The sequence below is a fragment of the Andrena cerasifolii genome, chromosome 11 (genome assembly GCF_050908995.1).
Source record: "Andrena cerasifolii isolate SP2316 chromosome 11, iyAndCera1_principal, whole genome shotgun sequence".
NCBI classification, from domain to species: Eukaryota; Metazoa; Arthropoda; class Insecta; order Hymenoptera; family Andrenidae; genus Andrena; species Andrena cerasifolii.
This window is the reverse complement of record NC_135128.1, coordinates 5,425,162-5,450,383: the sequence shown is the minus strand read 5'-3', so window position 1 is coordinate 5,450,383 and position 25,222 is coordinate 5,425,162. Positions and strand designations below refer to the sequence as shown.

Sequence of the window (25,222 nt, the reverse complement as noted above, 5' to 3'; positions counted from 1 at the left end):
TTGAGAAGATTACGAAACGACAAGCTGGCGTGCTGTAATGATCGTTCTAAGCGCACGATATCTAAAACGTGCCTTACGATTTTCGATACTTTAATATTTTTAATAATATCCTCCTCGAAACGCACATTCCAAGCTGAACGTGTGTTTAATTTCAGAATTCTTTCACTGGGAAGGGTAGAAACTATTGAGTTGGTGCATATGAAATTGCCGATCGCGAGTAGCGTAAAAGTTCCTTTGTTTATGGTTGGGAAATAATAATAATTGCTAACGCTGGCTTGCGACTCGAGAAATGTCACAGAAAGTTAAAAAAAAATAAATAGAGTAGTTAAAGAGCAAAAAAAAATCCTACGTGAAACAGCAATTTCATATGCACCATCCTATAAATATAATAGATGGAATGCAGTTGAAGTCGAAGTGGTTGAGAACATTTTTATTGAACATTAAAGCGATACATGTTGCTGCGCGCTTCCGAAACTTTGTTTCGACGGTTATTGGAGATTTCACGGCTCGGACGATTATTATAGAACAACTTTCCTCGCGAGTTAGTCGCGTAATTACGATATTTAATTAGCTGCACAGGTTGGTCCCGACGGATTTTAATATCTCACTCTCGTTGCTACTTTCGTTTTAATAATACCTTCCTTCTTTTTTCTTCTGTGCGTAAGAGAATACGGAAACAAAGGCAAAATCGAAGGCAACTGGTCGATCGGTAGAGCGCGAAATTGGACGTAATTCATGGTGAATGTATAAAATTCCTGGAAGCAATAACATCAGAACATCCTTTTATACTTTCTGGTTAATCCACCCCTGGTTCATCTGTCAGGAACATCCCTAACGAGCATCCTTCGAACAAATAATTAACGATGGCCATCTCTAATTGTGTAATCAATAACGTGTCTCTTTCGAGATGACTTGAACTTGTACACACGATACATAGGCGAATACGGCTTGACCTCTCCATCGCTGTCGCCGTCATCCCCTGTGGGATCATCTCTGTCAGGTTTCGAGGATCGATATATTTCACTTTTCTCGTAGAGTGTTTGTGCTGGAAGAAATGCAAAGCTTACTTTTAATCAGCTATCGAAACAACACTTGAAACATTATATTTAGAAAATAATACACATGTATGTTAGATTGTAACGCATGAACTAATTGGATAACAATATTCACATCAAGGGAAAGGGAGATGTCAAAACTGTGAATGTCCATTCATCGTAGTGTTTGCAATTTATAGCATATTTTGTTGGTGGCAGCTGAAACTACAGAACTGTTAAATCACAAAGGATTATAAAGTTCAAATACCCGCGTAAGGTAACGTTAAAGTTTTGGTACACTGGTTAAAAAATTCGGAATATCCCCAGTCTTTGCCTTAGCATAAGCTTCAAGCTTCTGTCGTCGAGGTAAAACAAGAAATTATTTAAGAAGAAAATTATATAAGAAAATTAAATTCATTGAACCTTGCTTCTTTACTGGTGAATTAAAGTACTAAAATTTCTGACATTCCCTGTTTTCTTTCCTTACCCTTCATATATAATTGTCACTAATATTAATGGATATTTTGCTCCAACAACCCGCAAAGTGCACATGTTACGACTCTTTCGTTAACGAGCCATGGTACTTCTATTTTAAATTAATAGAAATGGATGTCCCATGCGTTTCAACCTGTGACCTGAGCTGTGACTAGAATTTATTCCAAATCTTCGTTTACAAAGAAAACACCATTCTACTAAATGTCCACGAATATCGACGTTTTCGAGCGGCAGAATAATATGAACGGTCGAATCGAATTAATAATTAACACGCAGCTGAAATATTGTATAACACATGTGTACCTACAAGAGAAACTTCGCTTCGCAGTACTATCCTCTATCCCCAAGTTTTTCAACGACGGCGTGCTGTTCGTGTATTCTTCCGTGGCTGCGGTAGACGGGGGATGAAATGGAATAGCTTCCGTCACGTCGGCGGTTTTCTGTGGGGTCTCGTAATTTTGAAGTGGAACCGTACCGACTACTATATTTGTTCGCAGTTTCAAGTTCTTCTGAAACATTCTGTAGTACCACTCGCTCACGTCTATGCAGGCTTCGACCTTTTAATAAAAAAGAATAGCTTGTGTGGATATGCAGTCTGCGGGTGTGTGTTAGTTCGTCATTCAATTATTTTAAAATCGAGCGTAATATAACGAGAAGTTCATTTGCAGTGGGTGGTTGCAGAAGTCTTGGTACGATTCTTATTGCGAACCAGTCAGTGCGTTGGTGGAGGCTATTTCAGGTGACCTAAAAATTGAGTGGAGAGAACAAGGATGTAGCTTCCGAAAGATTCTAAAGCTACAAAATTCTTTTTGATATATTTCTAAACAGTATGTTATTTAGCAGGGCAGATGGTAAAAAAGGCTCTAAGTTAACTCTTTTAACTATACTGCTTGGTCTGTATTGAAGTACAGGTTCTGAGATTGTCCTGCAGGAAAGTGGTACCTTTTTAAATGACTTCACTTAACTTAGATTCTCTGTATGTTTCGTGTATGTTTATTTGCTTGGTGTATGGTTCAAATCTGGCAACTCAATTTTACCCACTTGCACCAATCTAATTGTTCTGAAACTTTGCATGCGTGCGTAGGTTGGATGACAATAAAATTTAAAAAAAAAATGAAAAGAAGTGTATAAAAAATCAGCAAACACTAAAAACTATGAAATAAAAAATATATAAAAAAATTATGTTAAACGATTTTACTAAAAGTGCAATAAAAACTCAAAAATAATTATTTTCTTGTACTAGAATTTCGATGGTGATATGTGACTGTAAATAAAATCATACAAACTCTGTGATTATCCTGTAGAATTGTTTAAATCAATTCTAAAGAAAAAGGATAATCACAGTTCGTATGATTTCATTGAAAGTCACATATCACTATCGAAATTGTAGTACAAGAAAAGAATTATTTTTTAGTTCTTAGTGCATTTTCAGTAAAATCGTTTAACATAAATTTGTTTTTATATATATTTTTTTATTGCTCAGTTAAAACTAGTCGTTTCCTTTAAAACAGAATCTCCCTAATAGCAATCCCTCCAGCTAGTGAAATGGGCCATTGTCAACCTAATTTGCTTCGCACATCAAGTTCATTTTGCACAAATTTCGTTAACCATCAATTATTCAACACATTTAGGCTATTGCATCGCACCAACTACATATTTTACTTTTAAACAAAACCCAGACTGTCGCCAAACCTCAGCAAACTTTTTGCAATCACCCAATGCAATGATCGTCGTCTCCGTCGAATACTACAACAAAACATCCGTGTAATAATCGAATAAGTTCACTCGACAGGTGAACAATAATCTACGATTCCAAGAGCGTAAAATTAGAAGAAATAGTTTCCTCGAAATTCTGCTTCTCAAGCAACCCGCAGGTCTCGCTCGTCCCGATTTTATCGCGCTGCGTCGCGCCACTGAATTTAAGACAGCCTCACTTTAAGCGTGTACAGAACGTCGATGACGTTGCAGTGGATCATCCCTGTGGGTGGTACTGCAGGAACATCAAACGTGACGTCGTACGTATCGGGGTCTTTATTAACGGGTTGCTCTACTTCTACTATGATCTCTTTATGCTTACGGGACTTTTCCATCGAATGATAAGTCACCACCTAAGGAAACAGGCACTATTTAGAACAAGCGGCAGAGAAATGAGGAATGCACCGAAGGAGATCGTCTGCCGCCAGCATGACCCAGAAAGTTTTACCGCAATACGCTTCGTCGAGGGATATCCCCCTCGAACAAAATCCAAACCAACTGAAACACTCGTTACTCGAATACGCCGCTAGAGCTAGGAGCACTACTTGCTTCTCAAACTGAACGGGGAGTAAAAGATTTCGGATCATGCCAGGGGAAGCATCGCACTACTCGCTACGTTCTACGTATAGAAAAAGCAGGGTTACTTTTTTGAAGACAACTCGGATTTTCTTAACCACCACCGTGGAAGGATTCGCCACGGCGATCTTTATGGGTATTGATTGCCCGGGAACGTATCCGTGAACGGGCAGCGACATAGATATGGTGAGAGGCTCTGTTTGACCTATGTACACCTTAGACTGTTGGACGCTTATGGGCAACTGAAAACGATGGTTCTTATAATATTAAAGGCATCATTGAACACGAGTATCCGAAGGTAGCGACTGCTGTTCAAGGGATAGAGCAACGGGAAGCGTTAATTCGATAGCGCATTTGCTTTTGGAGAATTAGAACGCTTCGGAAGCGTTATCATTCATTGTTAGATCCCTACTCACGGGGGCGAGGGAATCTCGATTAAGGTCAAGAATGGGAGCCACCGTGAATGGAATAATATTGGTGGAAAACCGATAAATGGTCGTTACGTCCAACAATGCCCTAATCGAGTACCGTACGCGTCCATATCGTCCCTCGAAACTGCACGGCAGATTCTCTGGAAGCGTGACGGTGAACGGGTAGACGCCGCCGGTGATCGCTGACATTTCTTTACCATCTAACCGTGACGAGAATACCTGTTAATCCGTGACATCGGCCTTTCCCGCGGCGATCGTGACAGCCGCGTATACTTACCGCCTACGAGATAAGTTTCCGCGTGCAGGTAGCTCTCGAACGCCGAAAACTTACGTCGGATGCCGGCCGATCGATCAGTGAAATACACCTGAGCCTCTCCCTTGCACTTAAGCCTAATTCCTGCATGCAGAAAGGTCGTGTTTACAACGTTCGTACGAGCTAGCAACTGGAAACGTTATTCCATGCTACGCCACTTCCGTATCAATTCACTAAAACACGTGGCTACGAGCACACTTCGATTAGCTAGAACACAGTCAACCGGTTTAAAGAAACATTTATCCATGTAACGCAATAAAATAAGAAATTAGATCGATCAGAATTGGAGGAACGGTAATCAGGAAGCATAGGGGCACGTGCAAAAAACACTTTCGTATTCAATGGACTATAACATTCTGGATAGCTGGGCTAATGCGTTCTCTCTACCACGTACAAAGTCGGTTTGGACCCCTCTGAAAACTCGCGAGGGGTTCGTCAAAGCTAATTCTCGCTTGCCTTCGCTGTGTGCGCTACAAGCGTTCCTGCAATACCAGAATCACGTGGTAGGTCGTCTAGCAGCGTGTGTGTAGGGGTGGTAAAGTGTTTTAGGTCACCCGTTATGCAACGCGATCGATGGCACGTTTGGCAGCCGTTCGAGTCGAACGGGGGAGAAATTTTTGTGATTGCGAGCGCGGGTAAACATCGCGAGAATAAATATAAAGTTGGTCGTGCCTCGTTACAAGCAAGCCAATCGGGTATCTTCTCGTTCTCCGCGTCTATCGAAGCGGCGTCAGTTTCGTTACATCGACGTCGGGGGAGGCAGGGAGAGGCGGACGAGATATCACGGAACAGTACACTGCGACCGAGAGAAACTTAAAACTAGTTGTCCCGCTCCGTGACAAATTTATCTGGCAGTTGAATCCGTGCTAGCAGATTAATTACGATGCGCCTTCGTTCCGGGGATATCAGCGGTGATCTGCTCTCTGCCGTTCGCTTTCAACTACCAGATAAATTCGACGGAACTCCGACACCCACTCGTGCACGGTTCTGTGCAGGAGAAACTGCGCATTGAAACAGACCGGTGTAGTTTTAAGAATAAGCATCATTGGAAGTGAATTCGTCGCGTTAAGGAGATGAAGTGGTAAATCCCCTTGGACTCTTCCACGCTCTCACCTAGACCGTCCACTGGCTCGTTCAGCTCCAAGTGGACGTTCCCGGAAACTTGATGCCCGCTGTAATACACCTTGTGAGGGTGGTCGAGGACGATATCGATGCGCCGGAAGCCAATGCTAATCGCAGACAAACGTAACAAGGATTATTTACAACACCTTCGCCAGCCTCAACTGTGTCGTACTTTTTCGAGAGCGCAGCAACGATCGACGACTCGGTTTCGCAATCCACCTCCTCCTCCATTCTGCCGCGCGGGTCTTCCAACTATTTCCTGCGACTACTTGGTATTCATCAAAGTCCCCAGGCTAATTTACAGCGACTCCTCCGCGAGTATGACGACGGGCGCGTTTTGCATCACCAGATGAATCGCGCGCACGTTATGGGCAGCACCCTCTTCAATTGCCACTGATAATTCACCAAATACTGCGTCACTTCCAAGACAATGCTCGCACTTGTAGCCTATCGGTGGCACAAAATCGACGCGTGCTCCGAGGTAACCGCGACACTAGGTGTCACTCGGTGGTCCTAGTAGCTACTACTTGCAGCTGCAAGTGTGCCGCGCTGGAACTGGCGTGGCGGTCTGGGAAAGGAGTCGAGTGCAGTTGCACGGATACCTAGTGCAGCTTAGGGGCTAAGGACGCAGTGAGAGATGTTTGTTGACATGATTCCAAAATTCCGGCGAGGACGCGGTCGGCGGGACGCATGCGTCGGTCAGTCCGCCAATATCAAGGCGACGTTCCGTCGCCTACTGGAGAACAACCTTTGCTCTTTCACTTCCTCTGGCCCGGATAATCGAAGGACTCTCATCTGGGCTGGAAACTCTTCCTCGCAGGTAGATGCACGCCGCAGTGGCGTAACTCTGAATTAAGGACGGGCCGCGTAATAAGGGCACCCGTATCGACCAATTGAGGATCACCTGGAGTGACTCGCAGCGTTTAAATTCTGCCGCATCGCTGCCACTTTTGTGTCGCCGACGGTGCGCTAGTGTTCATACTTCCTAGGCAACCGTATCGCGCGAAAAAAAGATTGCCCGCCGCAGGAGGGAGATAATCCCCCTGTGGGTTAGATCGGCGACCCTGCACCCTTTCGAACGATTTCATAATCGATGAGTTTAATGGGCGGGGTATTTTTGGTATCAAAGCATTCTGTTTTTATAAAGGGGGTATAAAAAGGAGCTTGAAGGACACTGGTCGGTGGATGCAAATGTTTGATTTGCTTCTGATTGGTGGGACAGAGTGTCTGGGGAGAGGAGTGCTTCTTTGAGGGGAGAAATTGTTTTATTGGGGGAAGATTATGTAGGGTTGGAAGTCTACTCGAGTTTATGATACGAATGTGATTTCTTCGCTGTGTTTGAGTTGAGGGGTTGTAGGTGTTTCTAGTTTGTAAGTAAGCTTTTGATCGTTATCTGATGATCGAGAAAATATTCTCATCTTCAGTGGAATTTTGAGGGTTTGTGTTTCTTCCTTGTCGATAGCTCTTGATGTATCCCAACATCTTCAGGACTGTAGACTTTAGTCAGAGATTGTGTTTTCAAAACTAAGAATATGGACTTTTCAATCTTAAAAATATTTGAATCTTCATAACGCGAGCGTTCAAAGTTTTCGATCACAGACACTTCAAACTCCCTGAATTTCCAAACCTTAAGCGTACTACTTAGGCCGACGATTTTCTCGAAAATAAAGCATTACATTTTCAATTACATAATTACAAAGAAATAAATTGAAGCTGAGACTTGTTCTTTGACACAATGTTTATTACCTGTTAACCCGTTTGTTTTGTTAAAAATATGCATTATAAATGACGCTACAGATGGATGATTGAAGAGGCTTTTTAAAACAGTTCCTTTTGTTTTGCAGCGATTTTGATGAAACGAAATTCAGCGACCTACTTGTAAATTCTACTTCAGAATACCACTGATTCTGCACTGAACCAAAACAGAAGACAATTATGAAAATGGCAGCTACGAAATGGCGATTTTTCAAAAAAGTGCCTTTTTCGTTAGACAAAGATGAGGTTTTAGTTTCTTTTCATAAAGAAAAAAAGTTTTTATTAACTTCAATTTAGGTTCAGGCCGAAAGTACACCTTTTGTGAACATGCTTGAATTTCTTTTGAATCGATTGGGACCTCCGTTTTTAAGTTATCACTGCAAAACAAAAGAAACTTTTTTTTAAAAAGCCTTTTTAATGATCCATCTGTAGCGTCATATACAATGCATATTTTTGACTAAATAAACATGTTTTTTTAAATCTTACGATGTTAATCAACTTTGTGTCAAAGGACAAGTCTCAGCTTCGATTAATTTTTTCGTAATTAATTGAAAAGAAATGCTTCACTTCCGACAAAAATGACCGCCTAATTAAGGAGTACCCTTAAGCTTATTGAACCTTAAATAAATAATCATCCGTGAAACGTGAAGTACACATTCGCACTTGCAGCCACCGGCAGAGTTGAAATTACGATTAAAATCTGATTGTGTAATTGATTCCACATTATTTTCTGCAGTCGTTAGTTTCTAATTAGACTACATTTTGCCCAACTCTGGTCACGGAAACGTTAAATGGAACGTCCTGTACACCGCATACCTGCGACTCGCGTTCACATTGGATTAACGTGTACGAGCGTAGCCTGAAACTCAATACAGAATCCAAGGTTCAGATCACCGTAGGCATTTATTTACCGCGGCATCTTTAACAGTACGGAACGAGCGGAGGCAGAAAGTAGGAAGAGTTATTGCGGTATGTTCGACTTGCGTCGGACGGAGGGGCGCTCTTAACTCTTCGCGATACACAGAAACGATACCTGACCACCGATAGCCGCGCATTATTGCGGAAATCTTCTTATTACGTGTAAGACAAGAAGCTGCGTAATTTACTATCTCGAAAAGAACCGTCGAGAGCGAGATCGCTAATTAAAGTCGTCCGTATTACGGAGATACCGGTCGAGAGCGTATGCAATTAATTCGCCGCAATATCTGGTTACCGCGCTACACAGATACAAGCCCGATACCGCGCGCAAGAAGGAGCGCGATGAAGTTACGGGCCATTCGTGCATAACGAGGTGAATTAACCCGGGGGCGGTCTCTTTTGTACCATTTTTTTTTCCTTCTCTCCTTCAACCGTAGCCGGCTACGATCGACGCATTCGAGAGCCTTTTGTCGCCTATTCCGTTTCGCCCGGCGACGTCACGTGGTTTCGCAAGGAGGAAATTTCGCGCCTAGAGCTGCATGCATCCGTCACGCCAGACCGGAGTGTAAACTGATAATTATATGTGTGTGCACACGCCGCATGTGGCGCAATTACGAGCTGCAATGCCTTAAACTTGCGGGCGAATTTCCTGTTCAAAGCACGCGGTCAATTATGTAATGCCGCTCGCGTTACTCTGCAGACGAAAGTAACCGCGTGACACCTGATACGGGGATATTTCAACGTGGTCTTCTAAAGTCACGTTCCCACTTAAACGATTCGCGGCATAGTTGTAGAGCAATAATATTCTTGTGCTTCGAGTGTGTTTTGGCTTAGGTATTACAGCATGTGGGGATGTGGCTTAAAGTTTTCTCGAATTCGCGCTCGTAGTCTTCAAACTGAGGGTGCAATGCTTATTTGTAAGCTGAATGAAACGTGAGAGACGAATTGATAAAATATGCTATTCCACGTGAAGCACAGGGAGATGCAGAATGGCGACGTAAGATGAGGCACTCCGTTTACAGAGTGGTGAATTTTAATCTACAAGTGGAAATAGCTCGTAACGTACGTTGAATCGAAGAAATTGAATATTGAAGAGGTTGGAGGAGGCCGAGGCCGCCGGAGTTTCAGAGAGGAAAATCGATAGTTGGAGGTATTAAAGAGATTTCAAGGTTAACTCTGTTTGCTCAAACGCAGTGGCCACCTTTAAGACGAATTGAACTCATTTGATTGAAGGTTTGAGTGCGGGAGTTTTGATGATCTGTGATCAATAGATCGTTGAACAGCAATGCTATTTTTATTTTATGAGATAAAAAGATGAAGGCCTATTTACATCTTCGATGGAATCATTTTTTACTTTTCTCTGTAATATGCAATTTAATATATTCTTCGACATAGATCAGTGTTTGGATCGAAGTAAATTGCTCTTGCTGTGTGGAATTAATTAGCAATTCTGAAAGAAGCCCAGAAAGCATACGTCAATTTAATTAATTGTGTATAATTAGCAAATGAGATTCTATTGACATATTTAGCCAGGAAGTCTAATCTACAGCTCTAAAATTCTTTCTTCGTCTCTTAATCTCTGTTAGCTCATTCTGCTTAAGTATGTGCTTCGATTGGCATCTTTTATTCATCCCAGTACTCGCTCAAAGGTATGCTGCTCTTTCCTCTAATGACAAAAATCCCTTTGATGTTAACGTTCGTTATATATTCGCTTTGTACTCGACGAATCCTCTCAAATATCACTTATCAGCTATAGAGGAAGCTGACGTTAATACCGGCTAATAATGCGTAGTCCCATTCCACTAGACATTTCAATCCAAAGGGTGAAATCCCCATCACGTATCATCAATGTCCATGGTTGGGACCTGTATCAGTTACAAACAGTAGAAGGCACGACATTTTTATAAGAAATATTCTCACCAGATGAACATATGTATCTACCAATTACTCGTGTATCTTAGAATTTAAAACGCTGGTGCTGAGATTTCTATAAGAATATATAACGTATTTCGGTGAACACAAAGATTTAAATAGAAGCGATTAAAATCGACGTTCGGACTATCTCTTGAAATGAAAAAATAATATATTCACAGAGTTCTTGAAACATCACTAGCCTAGCGACTGAGGTGGAATTAACTACAGCCACGTTTGAGTCTCTTAAATTAACGTTACTCACAATCAGTAGATCCTGGTTACATCATGTTCCTTAGTACAGACTCATTAATCAGTTTGATCAGCAATCTATACACTGTTTATTCGATCCTAAGCGTCTGAGAAATTTGCGACGATACATCATCCGCGCTTCTTCCCTTGTCTTATAATTATAATTAAACTGCAATTATGGCGACTATCACTCGGTCGAGGGTACGTGGCCGTGGAGCCTTATCTGCCGGAATTACACGGGATCTTCAGCTGCACCCTCTTCGATTTTCTTACCAGTGCACTTGTATCGTTCGATTCCTCTTTCTTATCGAGACAGGATGCCTCTCGGACACGGTGGGTGGGGTGCAGCCGAGGGTGGTGGCTGATTTATGACTTCACCCAGGACAGGGTCCTTCGGGATAGGGGAACGGCAAAACAAGAAACACGAGTGAGGGTAATAATAGTTTCTTGCAGTTCCACGGCACTGGTCACGGAGAAAGGGTAATCCCGATGTCACCATAAATTCCAATGATAATAATTACCGCGCCTCTTTACCCACCCCTTTCCTCTGACAACCCCTCCGAGCTATGCCCCCGACACGCAGGACCATCGCATAATTTTTGCCCCCGCAACAATGTGTATCAAAGCAGTATCTGACCATTTTGTTGTAATTGTTATATGGCGGCGAGTTTCTGTCGTGGCGAGATTAAAGCGTGGGGTTTAAATAATGTGCAACACGCAGGATGAGCCATAGGTCCCGTTACGAGTCAGGGCTGATGATGGTGGCGATTGTTCGGGGTGAAATAGTATTTCCGACTTTATCTTATTGCGTAGACGTGTAGCAATGTCCTATTATGCGATCGTGATTCCATAAATTTATCAGTCTTCAGTGGTACCAACAGTTTGATCGAGTTCTCCTTAGGTGCTGCTCATAATCAGTGGCGGATTTAACATGCGACCGATGAGCAATTACTGCCTGGGCCCCTGCCCAGAAGGCCCACCCAGGGCCCCATCTTCAAGATAAGAAATTATGATTTTATTCAAGCACTCAATTTTTTTCTGTAGTATTACATTTAGCCCGTTTTTAGTAAACTATATTCCTCTTCATTTTCCCTAAAAAATGGGCTAGATAATCCAATATACTAACTAAATTTGGTCGAATTTTTTATTTCTGATGAACCAAGTCAAAGCTACAGTGGTCACCGTAAAGTGCTTAAATAAAAAAACGCTATCGGGAGATCGTCTATAATTCCATTATTTATTTAGATATCGCATTGCAAAAAAAGCTACAAGAACTTTAAAATATATACTTTCAAATATATAACTGTTTATTTAAAAAAAAGTCTTCAAGTTTTTTAAAAAAAATCCCGAAAATACTTGTGTTTTCAGACCTTGCAGGTAGGCATAACCCCTTAAATCCACCACTGGTTCTGCTCAACACAAAGTTGCAGTTTTTCGAAAACAATGAAATATTAATTGTAGAGACTGTTGATAGGGACGCAATTTCAGGATGAACTCGATACATCCACGAGTGGATTTCACGTGTATCCATTCAATGTTTTGCATTCAACATTTTTGAAGTAGAGCGAATGACTTTTTTGCATAAAATTTGTAGTAGCCGCTACTACATTGTAAGTTCGCACCAGGGTCGAGCTCGAGCTCAAGCTGAAGGACGAAGCAAGACACAGTATCATGCTTTCTCTCTTCCGTAGCCGACGGTAACTTCGTGCAACTCTTTCGTCCTCTCTCGCTCGCTCACGAATTCTTTCGCTCTTGACAATTGCCACAAAATCTGAATGTTGGGCCCTCGATCTTCCTGCAGAAATATGAAGGGGTAATTCCATCGCTGTACGGCAATTTCCAAAGGGATCTTGAATCGTGTGACCAATCCTCGCGCTACGACATCTGAATCCCCAAAGATAATAATATAGATTGACCTACTTCAGTCTATAATTGGATATATGTCGCAAAGCACGTCGAGTTAAAAAATTGAACACGTAGGGGTTGGAGGAACTCGAGGGGAACAGTAGAATATCAAGTAGAAGGGTCGATGGATGGTTGCTTTAAGGACGTTTGAAGATCTTTTTTAATGACACTTGACACACATTTTATCTGTAGGGCAAAGAATATAACGAGGCCATATTAAATATTGCTCTTTCTAATAACACACAAATACAGAAAGTGTTTTTCCCAGAGCCGTCTCAACAGTATTGTAAGCCCTGGGCAAAGCAATGCACTGGGGCCCGGGCCCCTGCACACCCAGGGGAATACGACTTAAAATCAGACGGGGGGCCCTACTATCGAAAGGCCCTTGGCGGCTGCCCAAGCATGCCCATACCTAAAGACGGTACTGGTCATTCCATTAAAACCTATCATAAAAAGTTAAATTCGAGTCAACCAATTTATTGTAAAAAATTTCGCGTGTAGTGCACTAATCGAAAAGCAATCAAAATCGACGAAAACTAGCACGAAAGGGAATTTTTATCACGCGCCCCCTCGATGCTTGCAAAGAGTCGCGAATTTCACGCTAAATCGCGGGGTTATCTCGATTACTATCAGCTTAGATCGTCATCCCAGTGGAACCGCCGCAAATCAATGCGTTCTGCTGGAAACGTAAATTACGTTTCGAAGGGACGAACGTTCTAATTCGACCGGCCTCTCTGCCTTTGCACCGAGGTGCATGGTACCGCTGGTAAATGGAGTTAGTTTCCGGAATACCTGGATGCTTCACGCACTAACGAGTTCCTGATGTTCCACGTGCCGTGATCTCGGACCGCAGCTTCGTTAGACGGAGATAAAGCGTTGCAGCAGCGGGCTGCAGCGATCGTCTGGAAATTGCACCTAAGTGCCACTCCGGAGGAATCTGTCAGAAATCGTCCTATCTTGTTAATTCTCAGATGAACGGATCTTTGATGTATCGAATCCTTGGAATCAACTACAGTGGAATATACCAATATTCGAATCCTTGCTACATGAATACTCTAAATAGCATTCGAACGTTTCAAACAGATCCTCCTTCTCTTCTAGTAGAAACACTAATTGAAATGTCTTGACTGTTATTTGAGTCGTTCAATGTAAATTGTTGCATTATGTTGCTCGTAGCATGAGTCGTGTGAATTTTTTTAAATCCACAATGAACATGATAACTGATCTAAATCTTCTCTAGGAAATTGCTAATGTCTCTTGTATGCAATTATAATGCTCGGAACGTATTAAGTGTGAGGAATAAGAGGAACTTGTACTTGCTCTCTCTGAACTTAGGTTCCTCGATATATTTATTATTAAGTAGCACATAGTAGGTATCATTGTCTGCTGAAGAACGCACCATACGTTTCTGAATGTGCTATTACCTCGGTACACGGAGATTACGGGCTATTGTCTTGGTCTAATAGCAGCATGCCGGCATAATTAATAATACATCACCCATGCTGGGAAGTGTTGGGTGGCTGTCAGCAATATTCCACGGTGCATCGGCTGCCTCGGTATCCGGGAAACTATATTACCTGATTAAACTAAAGATCCGAGTATGAGTCCTGGTCCTGTAGCAATTACGTTAAGGGTCGTTCAGCTATTCTGCATCCGTGCCACGCAATGTGCGTTGCATTTTGCCCTAGTTAACCGTTATTCGCGTGCTTTCTTCTGCAACACATTGGCGCAATGGCAGTGGGGATGTAAAATTTAATCGTGTAGCCTAAATTTATCGTAATGAAATGTATGTAGGACAGTCGGGGTTTCGCGAGTAAACAATTAGACACACGAATGAATATTAAAAATCGTGTAATATAATAATGAAGGAACATTGTAACAGGATAATGTAACAGGAATACAGAATATCTTAACGCAACGCGACCGTGCTTTTAGCATCCTCCTCAACGACTCACCACGGACATATTCTCCTCGCAATCTCTCCTCTGTCAACGGCTGACTGCCCTTTTTATCCCCACCATTCCTTCCTTACCCATTGCACTCCTCACTATGCTTTGCACACGCTACCAATTCTTCCGCTCTGCACACGCCGCCAATCCTTTGGACACGCGCCTCGGCCACCCAGGCTGTCCTTGGGCCGTAACGCGCCGCAGCCCTTATCTTCCAATGTAAACACAGTGTTGCTGATCGCCCATGCATACCCACAATGTATCGCATAACGGCCACTACTACAATTCCTACAAGTCTGTAATACTTATTTCAGGGTACCTACAGTTAGAGAGTCGAAATGTCTCATTGGTGTTACTTTGATGGTAACAGCAGGGATGAAGTTTGTGATCTCTACGATTTTGAAAAGTAGGGTTCACTTTTCATGTTCTCAGATTTTTGTTTCCGTCTTCTATTTAGTGTTACTTGGTTGAAATCATTTTTAACCCACTTCAAAAAGGAGGAGGTTGTAGATTCGACCCGTATGTATTTTTTTTGGAAATGTTTGTCTCCGCATAACTCCTCAACATATGGTCCCACTTTGATGATCTATTTTTTATTCGAAAGAGGGCGATGCTCCGGTGGTCCCATCCCGTACGGCGTACTGCATCAATATTAGCCCAATATTTTACCAGTTCTGGTTAATAAAGTATATCATAAGTACATCAAATAATAATAATTAGGTATTGTCACCTAATTATTATTATTTGATGTACTTATGCGCATATCTTCTCAACATGTTGTAAAAAGACATTAAAAGACATTAAATGAAAAAATTTAAAAAAAAAATTAAAACCGACTGAAAAAAAAAAATTTTCCCCTTATTTAATCTCCAAGTCTCAATTTTTTTAAGTTGGCGCCACACTTAAGGTAGGCTGATAATAGGATCACAGGGCGTACCCAGACCTATATTTAGGAAATACCTTTCCCTGCATTTGGAACACTAAACTAATAAATGTAGCGTCAAGTTCCCACCACGAAACAGGTATTAAACGATCCCCACACGATGGGCCTAACATCACAAAATCAGTCTCCTCATATATTTCTCCCATCAAAGCTAATCACGGATCAGACGATCTCATATTTCTGTAAGATACCCAGCTTGAATAAAGCACAGATGTTCCAAGCAGTGAAAGGGAAAGCGCCGCACTGTTTATGAGACTCTTATGTGCGGTTGTGTTACTGCAAATCGTACTCGAGAGCTGGCAAATAACTTTCATGCGAGAAAAGGACCGTGCGCGAAGTTGCATGGCTCTAGTTTCACGGGCGATAGTTCTCCGTTGGTGAAGGCGCGTATTTAGGGGGTTATACGTATACATGCATCTGTGTCCACAACGAAAGCATCAGAAAGTCGGTCAAGAAGCATCGAGGAAAACACTCGGTTACGCTCGCGTTGTGAAACGAGCTTGAGTAGGAGAGAAGTGGGTACTTTAGACTCGTTTAGGTTCCTCGACGTTGCTCCCTGGCTCGTAATATCCCCCGGATATCCACGCGAAGCCGCTGACGGCGCGCTTTCGCAAAAGTACCATCTAATTTTTCCACCATAAGCATCCGCTTCATTAAATTTATTACAGTATCCCTTTGCTTTCGAAAATTTTTCGAATTCATCCGCCGCGGATGGATCGCGAACAACCGCCGCGGAGCGGAAGCATCCCCCTTGCGCGTTTATCGCGCGATGATGAAGCCTCCTAGGCGCAAATGTAGCGTGAATTAATACAGACAGATGGTGGATTTTTCGACTCGTGATATAGGAACCACTGTGTTTGAAAAATGGCTAGGGAAAGCAAACGGGTGGCTTGTACTATTTTATGATGTTATTGGGATAGCTGGAAATATGGGGCTGAAACTGAGTTGAATTGTGCTGTTAATACTGCTTGGAAGTCTTTTGGAATGAGCATCCAAATTGTTCGATTATCATTGATAATCGAACGAAGATTTCCAATGGATGGTAACAGCTTGACAAAATGGTCAAAGATTGGTGGAGAAGTCTGTTAAATGGTATTGACACTGGAACGTAGTGAAATTTCATTGATCAATTCCCAAATTCTCCAACAAAACCATCCAACATATACATACGTATACTTTGCTTCTTGTCACTGTGATTTGAAAGGCACAACTCACTTTGAATTCTTCTTTTATCTTAATATCTACCATGTTTTTTGATCCCACATATTTTCGTAAGTAGAAAATAAGCTCGCAACATGCTTCAACTATAAAGTATTCTAATTAAAAACAGAGGCTACTAATTAAATTAATGAAATTGGCAGTCCTTTCTGATTACACATTAAATGGCGATATAAACGTTGCCATACAACTAACGTATTGTTCAACTAACGCGACATGACGTAACCTCGTAAAGCTCACAAAATTTACATCAGCCACGGTGATAGTTTCGTGAACAACACTTTTCAATTCTCTGGATATTGGTACCTGGAGCAGTGCACTTTACCGATGTCCCGGTCAGATTTTCATTAGACTTTCCACGGGAATTTCACGGGAAATCGGATTAACCAATTTTCGCTTCGTCGATAGTACAGGAGATTTTCATTAGGGATGGCACCAATATGACGGATTGCGAATGCACTGACACAATATCGATCGCGATGCTTACTATTTAGTCGCTGGAATATCAAATACTTATCTCTAGTATTTTAAAATCGGGAACACAGAAACACGTTACGCTTTTTAAATTATGCCTTTTGATCTGTGGAAATTGGAGCGTATTAATCGACTGCGACTAAATGATGACAGAAAATCGATTTCAATTTCATGTTTTTTGGTTTCTTCTAGTTCCTCTGAGTTTGCCTGTTATAGGTGTAAGGTGCTGTAATTCTTCTACAGATTTTAAGAAACTAATTGCCTTCTCTCACTTATTGTCATTATTACAGCTATAGTATATTAAAACATCAGGTGTTCCAATAATTACCATCTACTATATAGGGTAAATTTCAATAAAATTTCTTAAAATATTCAAAATTCAACTCACTAGTTTAAAGATTAAAAATACATTTATAGAACACAAATGGGATTAAATGCTTCCACCCTATGTATATAAAATTTACTCCACCTTAAATTACTCGATTCTCTTTGTCACACTCCTTATATAACCCTCATTTTCTATATACTCTTAATGCATATCCAAGAAATGCATATATGTACCCCAAACAAACACGACTATAAAACGGTTGTCAAAAGAGGCTCGCACAATTCTACATCTTCTGCTTGTCTCGCCATTCCAAGTCCACTTTATTCTCCCCTTGTTGCTTGGATATTACGCAGTTGTTAATACTCGCAATCTCGACCACAATACCAGTCAAAAGCATCTCTTAATTGCCGTAGACAAGAAAAGACTGTTTCTTCGTGTGCGTCACGGTATTACGTAAAATCGTAAGACAAAGAGCAGGCTGGCCGATACGCAAAACGGGAGCCGACATTGAAACGTATCGTCTGGGACGGAAAGCGTGACACGGTGTCCAAAATCCAGACACATGGGAATCCGAATGCACCTGCTAATTATTTGGTTGTTGAGTATCTAACGAACCGTGACTACTCATTGTCCGGTTCGTTAACACCACGACCCCTTCCTCGTGCACCCTCGCACACCAATGTGAACGGATAATTGCAACCGAGCAATTGCAGCGCATGTATGTACATACGTGACGTTTTGCTCGTTTCATGTTTATAAAATAACGCAATCGACGCAGCCTGAAGTGCAGCGCTGTTCCCCCGACGCTAATAGCGGCAATTGAAAAATGCTGACTCTCGATTTCCGATTGATTTGTAAACGTTTTCACGGGAACAGAAAACGCTTGTCTGTTTCGAGCCACAGTAGCCTTTCATCGCGTTATTTAAATAGTTGTTAATCTGTTTACATTAAACTACGCGTTCCAGTGTTGCAGAATGTAAAATAAGATATTTGTGTTGGTGTGTCAGTAAAAGGTGTATGTAGATTTGAATTAATAGGTAATATAATTTTGCGGGGAATACCCTCAATATGTTCCCATCGACTTGTCGCCTTCATGTTCAAATTAGACAATTTTTCAAATGTAAGTGCAAATATGGATTAGAAAGATATAGGTACAGAAATAAAGATAAATTTCCAGTGTGCTTATGTATCGTACGGCGTTTAAAGGGTCATTCTAATTTGATCGGCCGAAAAATTAAGCTATTTTTATAGATTTTTTGTAAGGAAATTCAACATATAATGAAATAAATCTTTTTGGAATTTTATCATTTGTTTTAAATGTCTTTTTATAGCGTCAATATGACACCTCAAAAAAGAGATAGGTATGTCCGTGGCGCAGGTGTCTTCCCCACTCAGGTTTATCTGACACAAAAGATTTGAAAAGATTCTTAATCTGTATGAGTGTCGCTATTACCCGTAGCTCAATTAACAATTTTAGTTGAAAAGTAACAAAATGGCACCGGTTTGAAAAAAGTTGGACAAAGCATCCTTTCTCTCAATTATTTTTTGACAAAAATTGTTCTTCGGTTCTCTTTTTTAGATGCCATATTGACGCTATAGAAACATTTTAAACAAATTAAAATAAATCATTTAAAATTTTTATGTATAACATAGGTAAGAGTAGTTTAATAAATTCCAACAAGATTTATTTATGGAGAAAAAAATCTTTAAAAATAGCTTCATTTTTCGGCCGATCAAAGTAGAATGACCCTTTAAAGACACACTGTTTGAAACTTCATTTCTCGATTACAATCTGTTTCATATACTCCATCAGCCTTTATTGATACCTTCGCGTTAGATGTGCCATAGGAGAGTGTAAAAATATTTTTCTATTCAGTTATGATTGGCGATGAGAACTCGGTTCTCCAGTTCACCGGTCGACAAAGTGGATCTGCCCTATATACAGAATTTTTAAACGCCGGCGTAATTAGCTTCGACATGCAAATGAAACCGCACTACGATTCTAACGATGAAACGTTGCTCCAAGAGACTGTACAAAGGAAGTTCGGTAACTTGGTTTCCTCGCGGGCTATAAAGAGTTTAAAATGGAGGTATTAAACAAAATGCTGACGCGTCGAGAAAGTGACGTACTCCCGGAGGCAGAGGGTTGTTCGTGGATGAGGACGAACCAGGTGTGGGTTTATGCAAGACAAGCATTTCGCCGCATAATTTCAGTCTTAAAGTGCACTTTATTAAAATAACAACGCTGGAACTAAGTTGACTTACTCGAGGATAGGGCGATCTGAAAGCCGCATCATTCTGGATACTTAGCAGGTTCCTGCTTTGTTACAAATTACCTCTCGCGATTTCCTTCTCAGCAACTGTAGAAATATCTACATAGAAACTGTCTTTACATCTGTCTTGTGGGGTAATTTATCATTTAGAAGATATCTTGGGTGTTTCGATCTAAACTAGAAATGAATACACATTAGGAAATTTGTTGAATAGAAGAAATGGGACATTGGAGATTAAAAGAAATCGGAGGGGTCTCTCCAGTGTCACAATGGAAAATCTTCTGATGGAGGCGTAATGGATCTCTATAAGTATTTTAAATATTTTGGGGATTAATGACAAGTGTTTCGAATGCACTATTTGCTAGATAATTAAGTTAATGGCATGGACTATTAAATTACAAAGTGCGTGGTACTGCATTTGAGAGGTTGATAAATACAACAGTGACTTACGTTATTCAATTTATTAAAAAGATACATATATTTACATTCGCGCATGGTATCTAACGAAATATAAAAATATACAGGAACTATCGTTGCTTTCATAGCGTATTTAACGACACAACCTATCACTTATCAGGTATATAAGATATCACATTAGTTTGAGCAGTCAGAAGAAGACACTAAACTAATGTCACCTAATTTTCTTTGGTATGCAAATAAAGGTTTCATCTTTGGTACCTGAAAAATAATTGAAAATCTTCAATGAACAAAACAGCTGCGTAATAGTCATTCACGAAATACCAAGTACCGAAACAGTGATTTACCATTTTTCATCAATTTCCTCGTGGAATGTACGACTCCCTCGTTTATTCTGTGTATTTAAAATATTTTGTACTGGTCGAAATCAATAGAAGCCAGAAAGTCGCGATGCAGCTGAGTGACCCTCGGCACAGTGATTCCCCTGTCGAGCTTTATGTCTAAATGCTGCTCCAAGCTGAACGCGAACTTGGGTACATTTTCTTTGTTCGCCCTGATGGACCGTTGCGAGTAGGTCGATCGATTTTGGAGCACAGGAACAATCATTTCTTCGGTCTGATGCTGCGCAAAATTCACCTGCCCGTAGATGTTGTTATTTTGCTCCCGCAGTGGTATCTCGATCTCGCGCTTGACGCTCGTCCTGAATCTATGCAGAAGAAGTTTTTTCGCAGGCAGCTCCGTGAAGGAGGAGACTGATGAATTGGAAACTTTCGCTCCAACGTTTTCCGCGCCATTATCAGACGCCGCCTTTTCGATGTTTTCCTTAGACGAGATTGCGATCTTTACGGTCTCATTCGGCTTTCCCTTCGTCACGTCACTGGTCTTGTTTACCAACGTGGCCGGAGAAAATCTCTTGATGTACGTTTTCAGCCGGCGATCGGTGAGGAAACTTATCAAAGGCACATCCTCCATGTCGATGTCGCTGCAAGTCACCGAATACTTGATGCTCACTATAGACTTCACTTGCCTCTGCTGCCTGACGCGAATCCTTTCGGAGAATCTCTGATTGATGATTAAGTTCTCCTTCGTTTTCAAGCAGGAACTCGCTTCTCGTTTGTTGTAACGGGGCCTGGTAGTAACAGCTCCATCAGGGATCGCGATCGTGTCGCTAGTAATTTTGTACTTGTTCCTAGATATGTTCGCGTATGATCTTGTCTCGGGATGCAGCTGCTCGCAGTGGATGTAGTAATCGCCTTTGCTGAAGAATTGGCTCCCTGCAGGAAAAAGGGAAGCTTCCTTCATCGTTCTGTCTGAGTGCTCGTGAAATCAATTATTTTATAGATATAAAAACGTTCAGAAGAAATTTATTAGTAGGTAAGTGTCACAGTCTTAGGTTGAAAGTAGGGTTGTCAAGCGGTACTATAATATATAGTATTGTACTATATCTTTGTTTAGTGTACTATACTGGCAGAAAAGGATATAGTACGTAAAAATACTATATTTCTGATACGTGATGCAATTCTACAGTTTTTACTTATTTTTTTATTATATGACAACATCAAAACTTTAATTTGCGAAATTAAACTTTAACAGAAAGGACGTTTTTTATCATAAATATGAAGTGTCAGGTAGAGAGAAACAGAGCCTGTCTATCTCTCGTAAAAAATGAGCACTTCATGTATGATAATTTGGACTTTTAGTGCAATCAAACCTTTAACATATATGTTGAAGACAATCAATTAATTAATAACGCAAAATGCACAAAAAATGTGCATTTAAAAAATAAAATGCCGTTGTTTTAATGTAGTTTTATTTTGTACCACTTTCCTCTAAAAAGTGCTATATTTTTTATCACATTGGCCGTAAAGTACTATATTATCCCGAAAGAAATTTGGCAACCCTATTTGAAAGACACATTCGTGGCACATCATTCGTTTCGAAATTTTCAACTGTCTGCCCGCGTATCTGATAATTTTAGATCATTTAGTTCCGCGCTGATCTCCTGCACGGCAGTGACTCATTGTCGCGTGTGGGGTCGGGGATAATGAGCCACCACGGGACAGTGACGTGAAACCAGAGGGCGATATTGACACCAGATCTGGATTATTATTGCCGAGTAGGTACTCCAGAAAAACAATGACACTTTTATCTTCCGAAACTGACAACCGACTAAGAACTGTGCTATTCCCGATCCTCTATATCCCGGTTTAGTTTGTTTGGATCGTGCCCAGATAACCGCGACGATCGCCGAAACAAGAGACGGCGGCATTTGTATTTATTAAACATCTTTGTCCCTTAGTCACTGCCATGTCTACGTTGCTATGTTCCTATCGAATTTGAAACTGAACATTGTTACGATTACAAACTATAGCACGCGTTAAGAATTGTATTTAGCATTGGAAGATTTAATTAATAAAGTCGTCGATTTGAGTATCTGCGCAGAATCGTGAAAAGAAATGGGAATATGACATAAGAACAAACTCCAAAATTGAAATCCCCGTGAAAATACAAAAGTATGTCACGTGACAATTTGTCACGTGCAATTTATGCTTCAGGTTGAAAATATTATTAAGGTTATTGCGAGATAGAATGATCAAAATTATAATGAAGAAATTTCATTGAAAAATGTCTGGAAACGAATACAGAATTTATGGAATATGTATTGGGAGCATAATCTCTGTGAATGTTGCAAATGTGTCGGGCAAATAAATTATTATTACAGTGTTTGGTATTAACATTTGTTTGGAGCACCTCTGGTGTCAATTCCATATTTCAGCAGGGCGGCCCCCACAGCGGCAAATTTGGGGGCGGCAAAATTGGTAGAAAGAGAAAATTGAAACCAATAAAAACCAATAAAAGAGCAAAACATTTTAAAATAGCGGTGAAGAAGTAGGTAATTTATGTTTGAATTTAGTATCAAAGTCGAATTTTGTTGTGTTGCCCCTACTGTTTTTTTTTAATATTAAATATTTTTTATAAAACAAGTGGCTCTTGTTGTCCAACAAATACCTACAAAAAATTCACTCACTGTCGAAAATTATATTTTAAAGTAAATATTTATAATTAAATACAAAGGGCGGCAAAAATCATTTTTGCCCAGAGCGGCGATAGAGATAGATCGGGCCCTGTTTATAGCATGTACCATTGAATTTCTCCATTAAGTTTTTTTTAATCTCGATAGAGTTGATCTTTACAGTAAATGTTTCATAATCACTGCGTACGTTATCAGATGTTCCTTAAAGCTTGCTAATAGATTCTTTATAGGCGGGTCTTAATATAGCCTCAATAACGATTTTAAATCTTCAGTTCAATCTATGATATCTTCTTTATTACAATGTTTGATAATCCTTCACTGCGAAAACCCATAAAAAATTTTATCTGTATTATACTGATTTCGCGTCCGAATTTCTCGCTCGATCAAAGTAACAGTTAAAATGTATTTTACTCGAGGAAAATGATGACTAAGATCGAACTACAATTACACATATTAAATTGTAACGATCAAAATTAGTGAAGATATTTGCATTTATGTCCAAGAATCATATGGTTCATCGAGTTTGAATGAACAGTTGGGTGCAGTTTACAGCTTGCTCTAATTGGTTGGGGGACTGAAGAATTGGATGAGTTTCGCTGTTATAGGTGCGGGCCATGGGATGAAATCGTAAAAACGGATTATATTTTAAATCATTATTCTTTTGTATATTTTTTTCTATTAAAAAAATTGAATATGTACCATTATTTAAAAAAGAGTTTATTCTAACGAATCCCAATCGCAATTGCATTTTTCACTTAATAACGTCAAAGTTATGAAATTTTATTCTTAACGTCCCGATTTTGCCCCGGTCTCCCCTACTCAAATAGAAACTAACGTTCTGGATGACGTTGCTAATAAATTGATGATTAACGAAAGCAGTATTTTACATACCAGAAGAATTCTGAATTCTAATAAACACCGTTCACTTACCACAACAAATGCGCAATTTCTGTTCCCAATGGATTCTCTTCCAGTGACGCATCACGTTGAAATGGCGTTTGCTTTCGTATTTGCAATCGGAGCAGGTGTAAATTGTTGGCTCCCTTGTAGAAGGTGTGCATCGAAGATCTTCACTGTCATCACTGAAACAGCGCGTCGATAATAATTTACGCGTTCTACGGGCCCGGGACAATTGTAACACTTCGCAATACGCAATCGCTTTTGAGATGAAACTCAAAAGAAAACTTAGAATCACAAATCAAAAACGAAAAGCAACGGTTCCATCGCCTTTGCAAAGAATCGAAACAGAATCGTTAAAAACACCCCTCGAAACTGTGTACAGAGATACGTCAGAATTTCCTACGATTTTCCAAAACTTGCTCCTTTTCTGAGTTCAACCAATCGAATTCAAACGAAATCCCAAAATCGACTTCGATTATTTCGTTCGCGCGAAACCGAAAGGGCGTAAAGCTTAGGTTCTTATCGTTATCGATTTTAGCCACAAAGTTTGAAGTATCACCACGAAACACTTTGCAAACACGGAGTTATAAGTGAATTGCTGATACAAGCAGTGATAGATGTTAATTGCAGAATGTAGATAGGAGCCACGAGAAATTCCGTCAGTTTTTCACGTTTTTACCTTGAATGAGAGGAACTAATTGTGGTAACGACTCTTACGTTTGCTCGATCGCGTTGTACATCCTCGCGGTTTGTTAGAGAAACTCAAAATGCAGCGCACTGTCTCGGTTACCCAGCTTCTGGGTTATACTACTGTGACCGAGGATTTCGACGATGTTCTCCGCACGCGTACCACTGTCTAACTGAGGCAGTCTCAAGAAAGTCAAAGGGAAGGTTTCGCGTTTGACACCATCGCAACCGAACGCACGTGCGGCCGAAAGGCGGCATCCACTCATCTTCATCGCCCTTTGTTCGACGGGATCGAAAATAAATGTTTTATCGACTGTTTGTTGTTTCTAGTGTCGCCGCGAAAGGCAAAGACGCCTTTAGCAAAACTCCGTGAACTCTTACTGACTTTCAACGTTGCCGGGCGAAATATTCAAAGTAGTATAAGAAGAAAAATCGTTAACATTTGCTTTCGATTTGTAGAGCAACTTCATATTTAGATATGGACAAATTGGGGAAACAATTCAATTTTTGCCGTCAGTGTTTTTTCTTTATA

General features: G+C 40.6%; 2 protein-coding genes across 6 annotated transcripts; both read right to left on the bottom strand.

The window, feature by feature from the left end:
- Positions 1-397: 397 nt before the first annotated feature.
- Positions 398-7,196, bottom strand: LOC143374663 (arrestin domain-containing protein 17). 5 transcript variants are annotated; one of them, XM_076822951.1, is made up of 9 exons: positions 5,899-7,196; positions 5,718-5,833; positions 4,569-4,688; positions 4,277-4,491; positions 3,929-4,102; positions 3,464-3,637; positions 1,837-2,086; positions 929-1,045; positions 398-843 (listed from the first exon to the last, which is right to left on the bottom strand). In XM_076822951.1, the coding sequence occupies exons 1-9, from the start codon at positions 5,955-5,957 to the stop codon at positions 797-799; spliced, it is 1,272 nt and encodes a 423-aa protein (XP_076679066.1). In that variant the 5' UTR covers positions 5,958-7,196; the 3' UTR covers positions 398-796. The 5 variants fall into 5 exon arrangements, with proteins under 5 accessions (XP_076679066.1, XP_076679067.1, XP_076679065.1 ...); XM_076822952.1 differs by having other exon boundaries at positions 398-1,045; positions 3,464-3,519; positions 3,607-3,637; positions 5,899-6,754; XM_076822950.1 differs by having other exon boundaries at positions 399-1,045; positions 5,899-6,750.
- Positions 7,197-20,240: 13,044 nt separating this feature from the next.
- Positions 20,241-24,743, bottom strand: LOC143374899 (uncharacterized). The gene is made up of 4 exons (XM_076823448.1): positions 24,721-24,743; positions 24,034-24,185; positions 20,417-21,343; positions 20,241-20,330 (listed from the first exon to the last, which is right to left on the bottom strand). The coding sequence occupies exons 1-3, from the start codon at positions 24,741-24,743 to the stop codon at positions 20,472-20,474; spliced, it is 1,047 nt and encodes a 348-aa protein (XP_076679563.1). The 3' UTR covers positions 20,241-20,330; positions 20,417-20,471.
- Between the last annotated feature and the right edge of the window lie 479 nt (positions 24,744-25,222).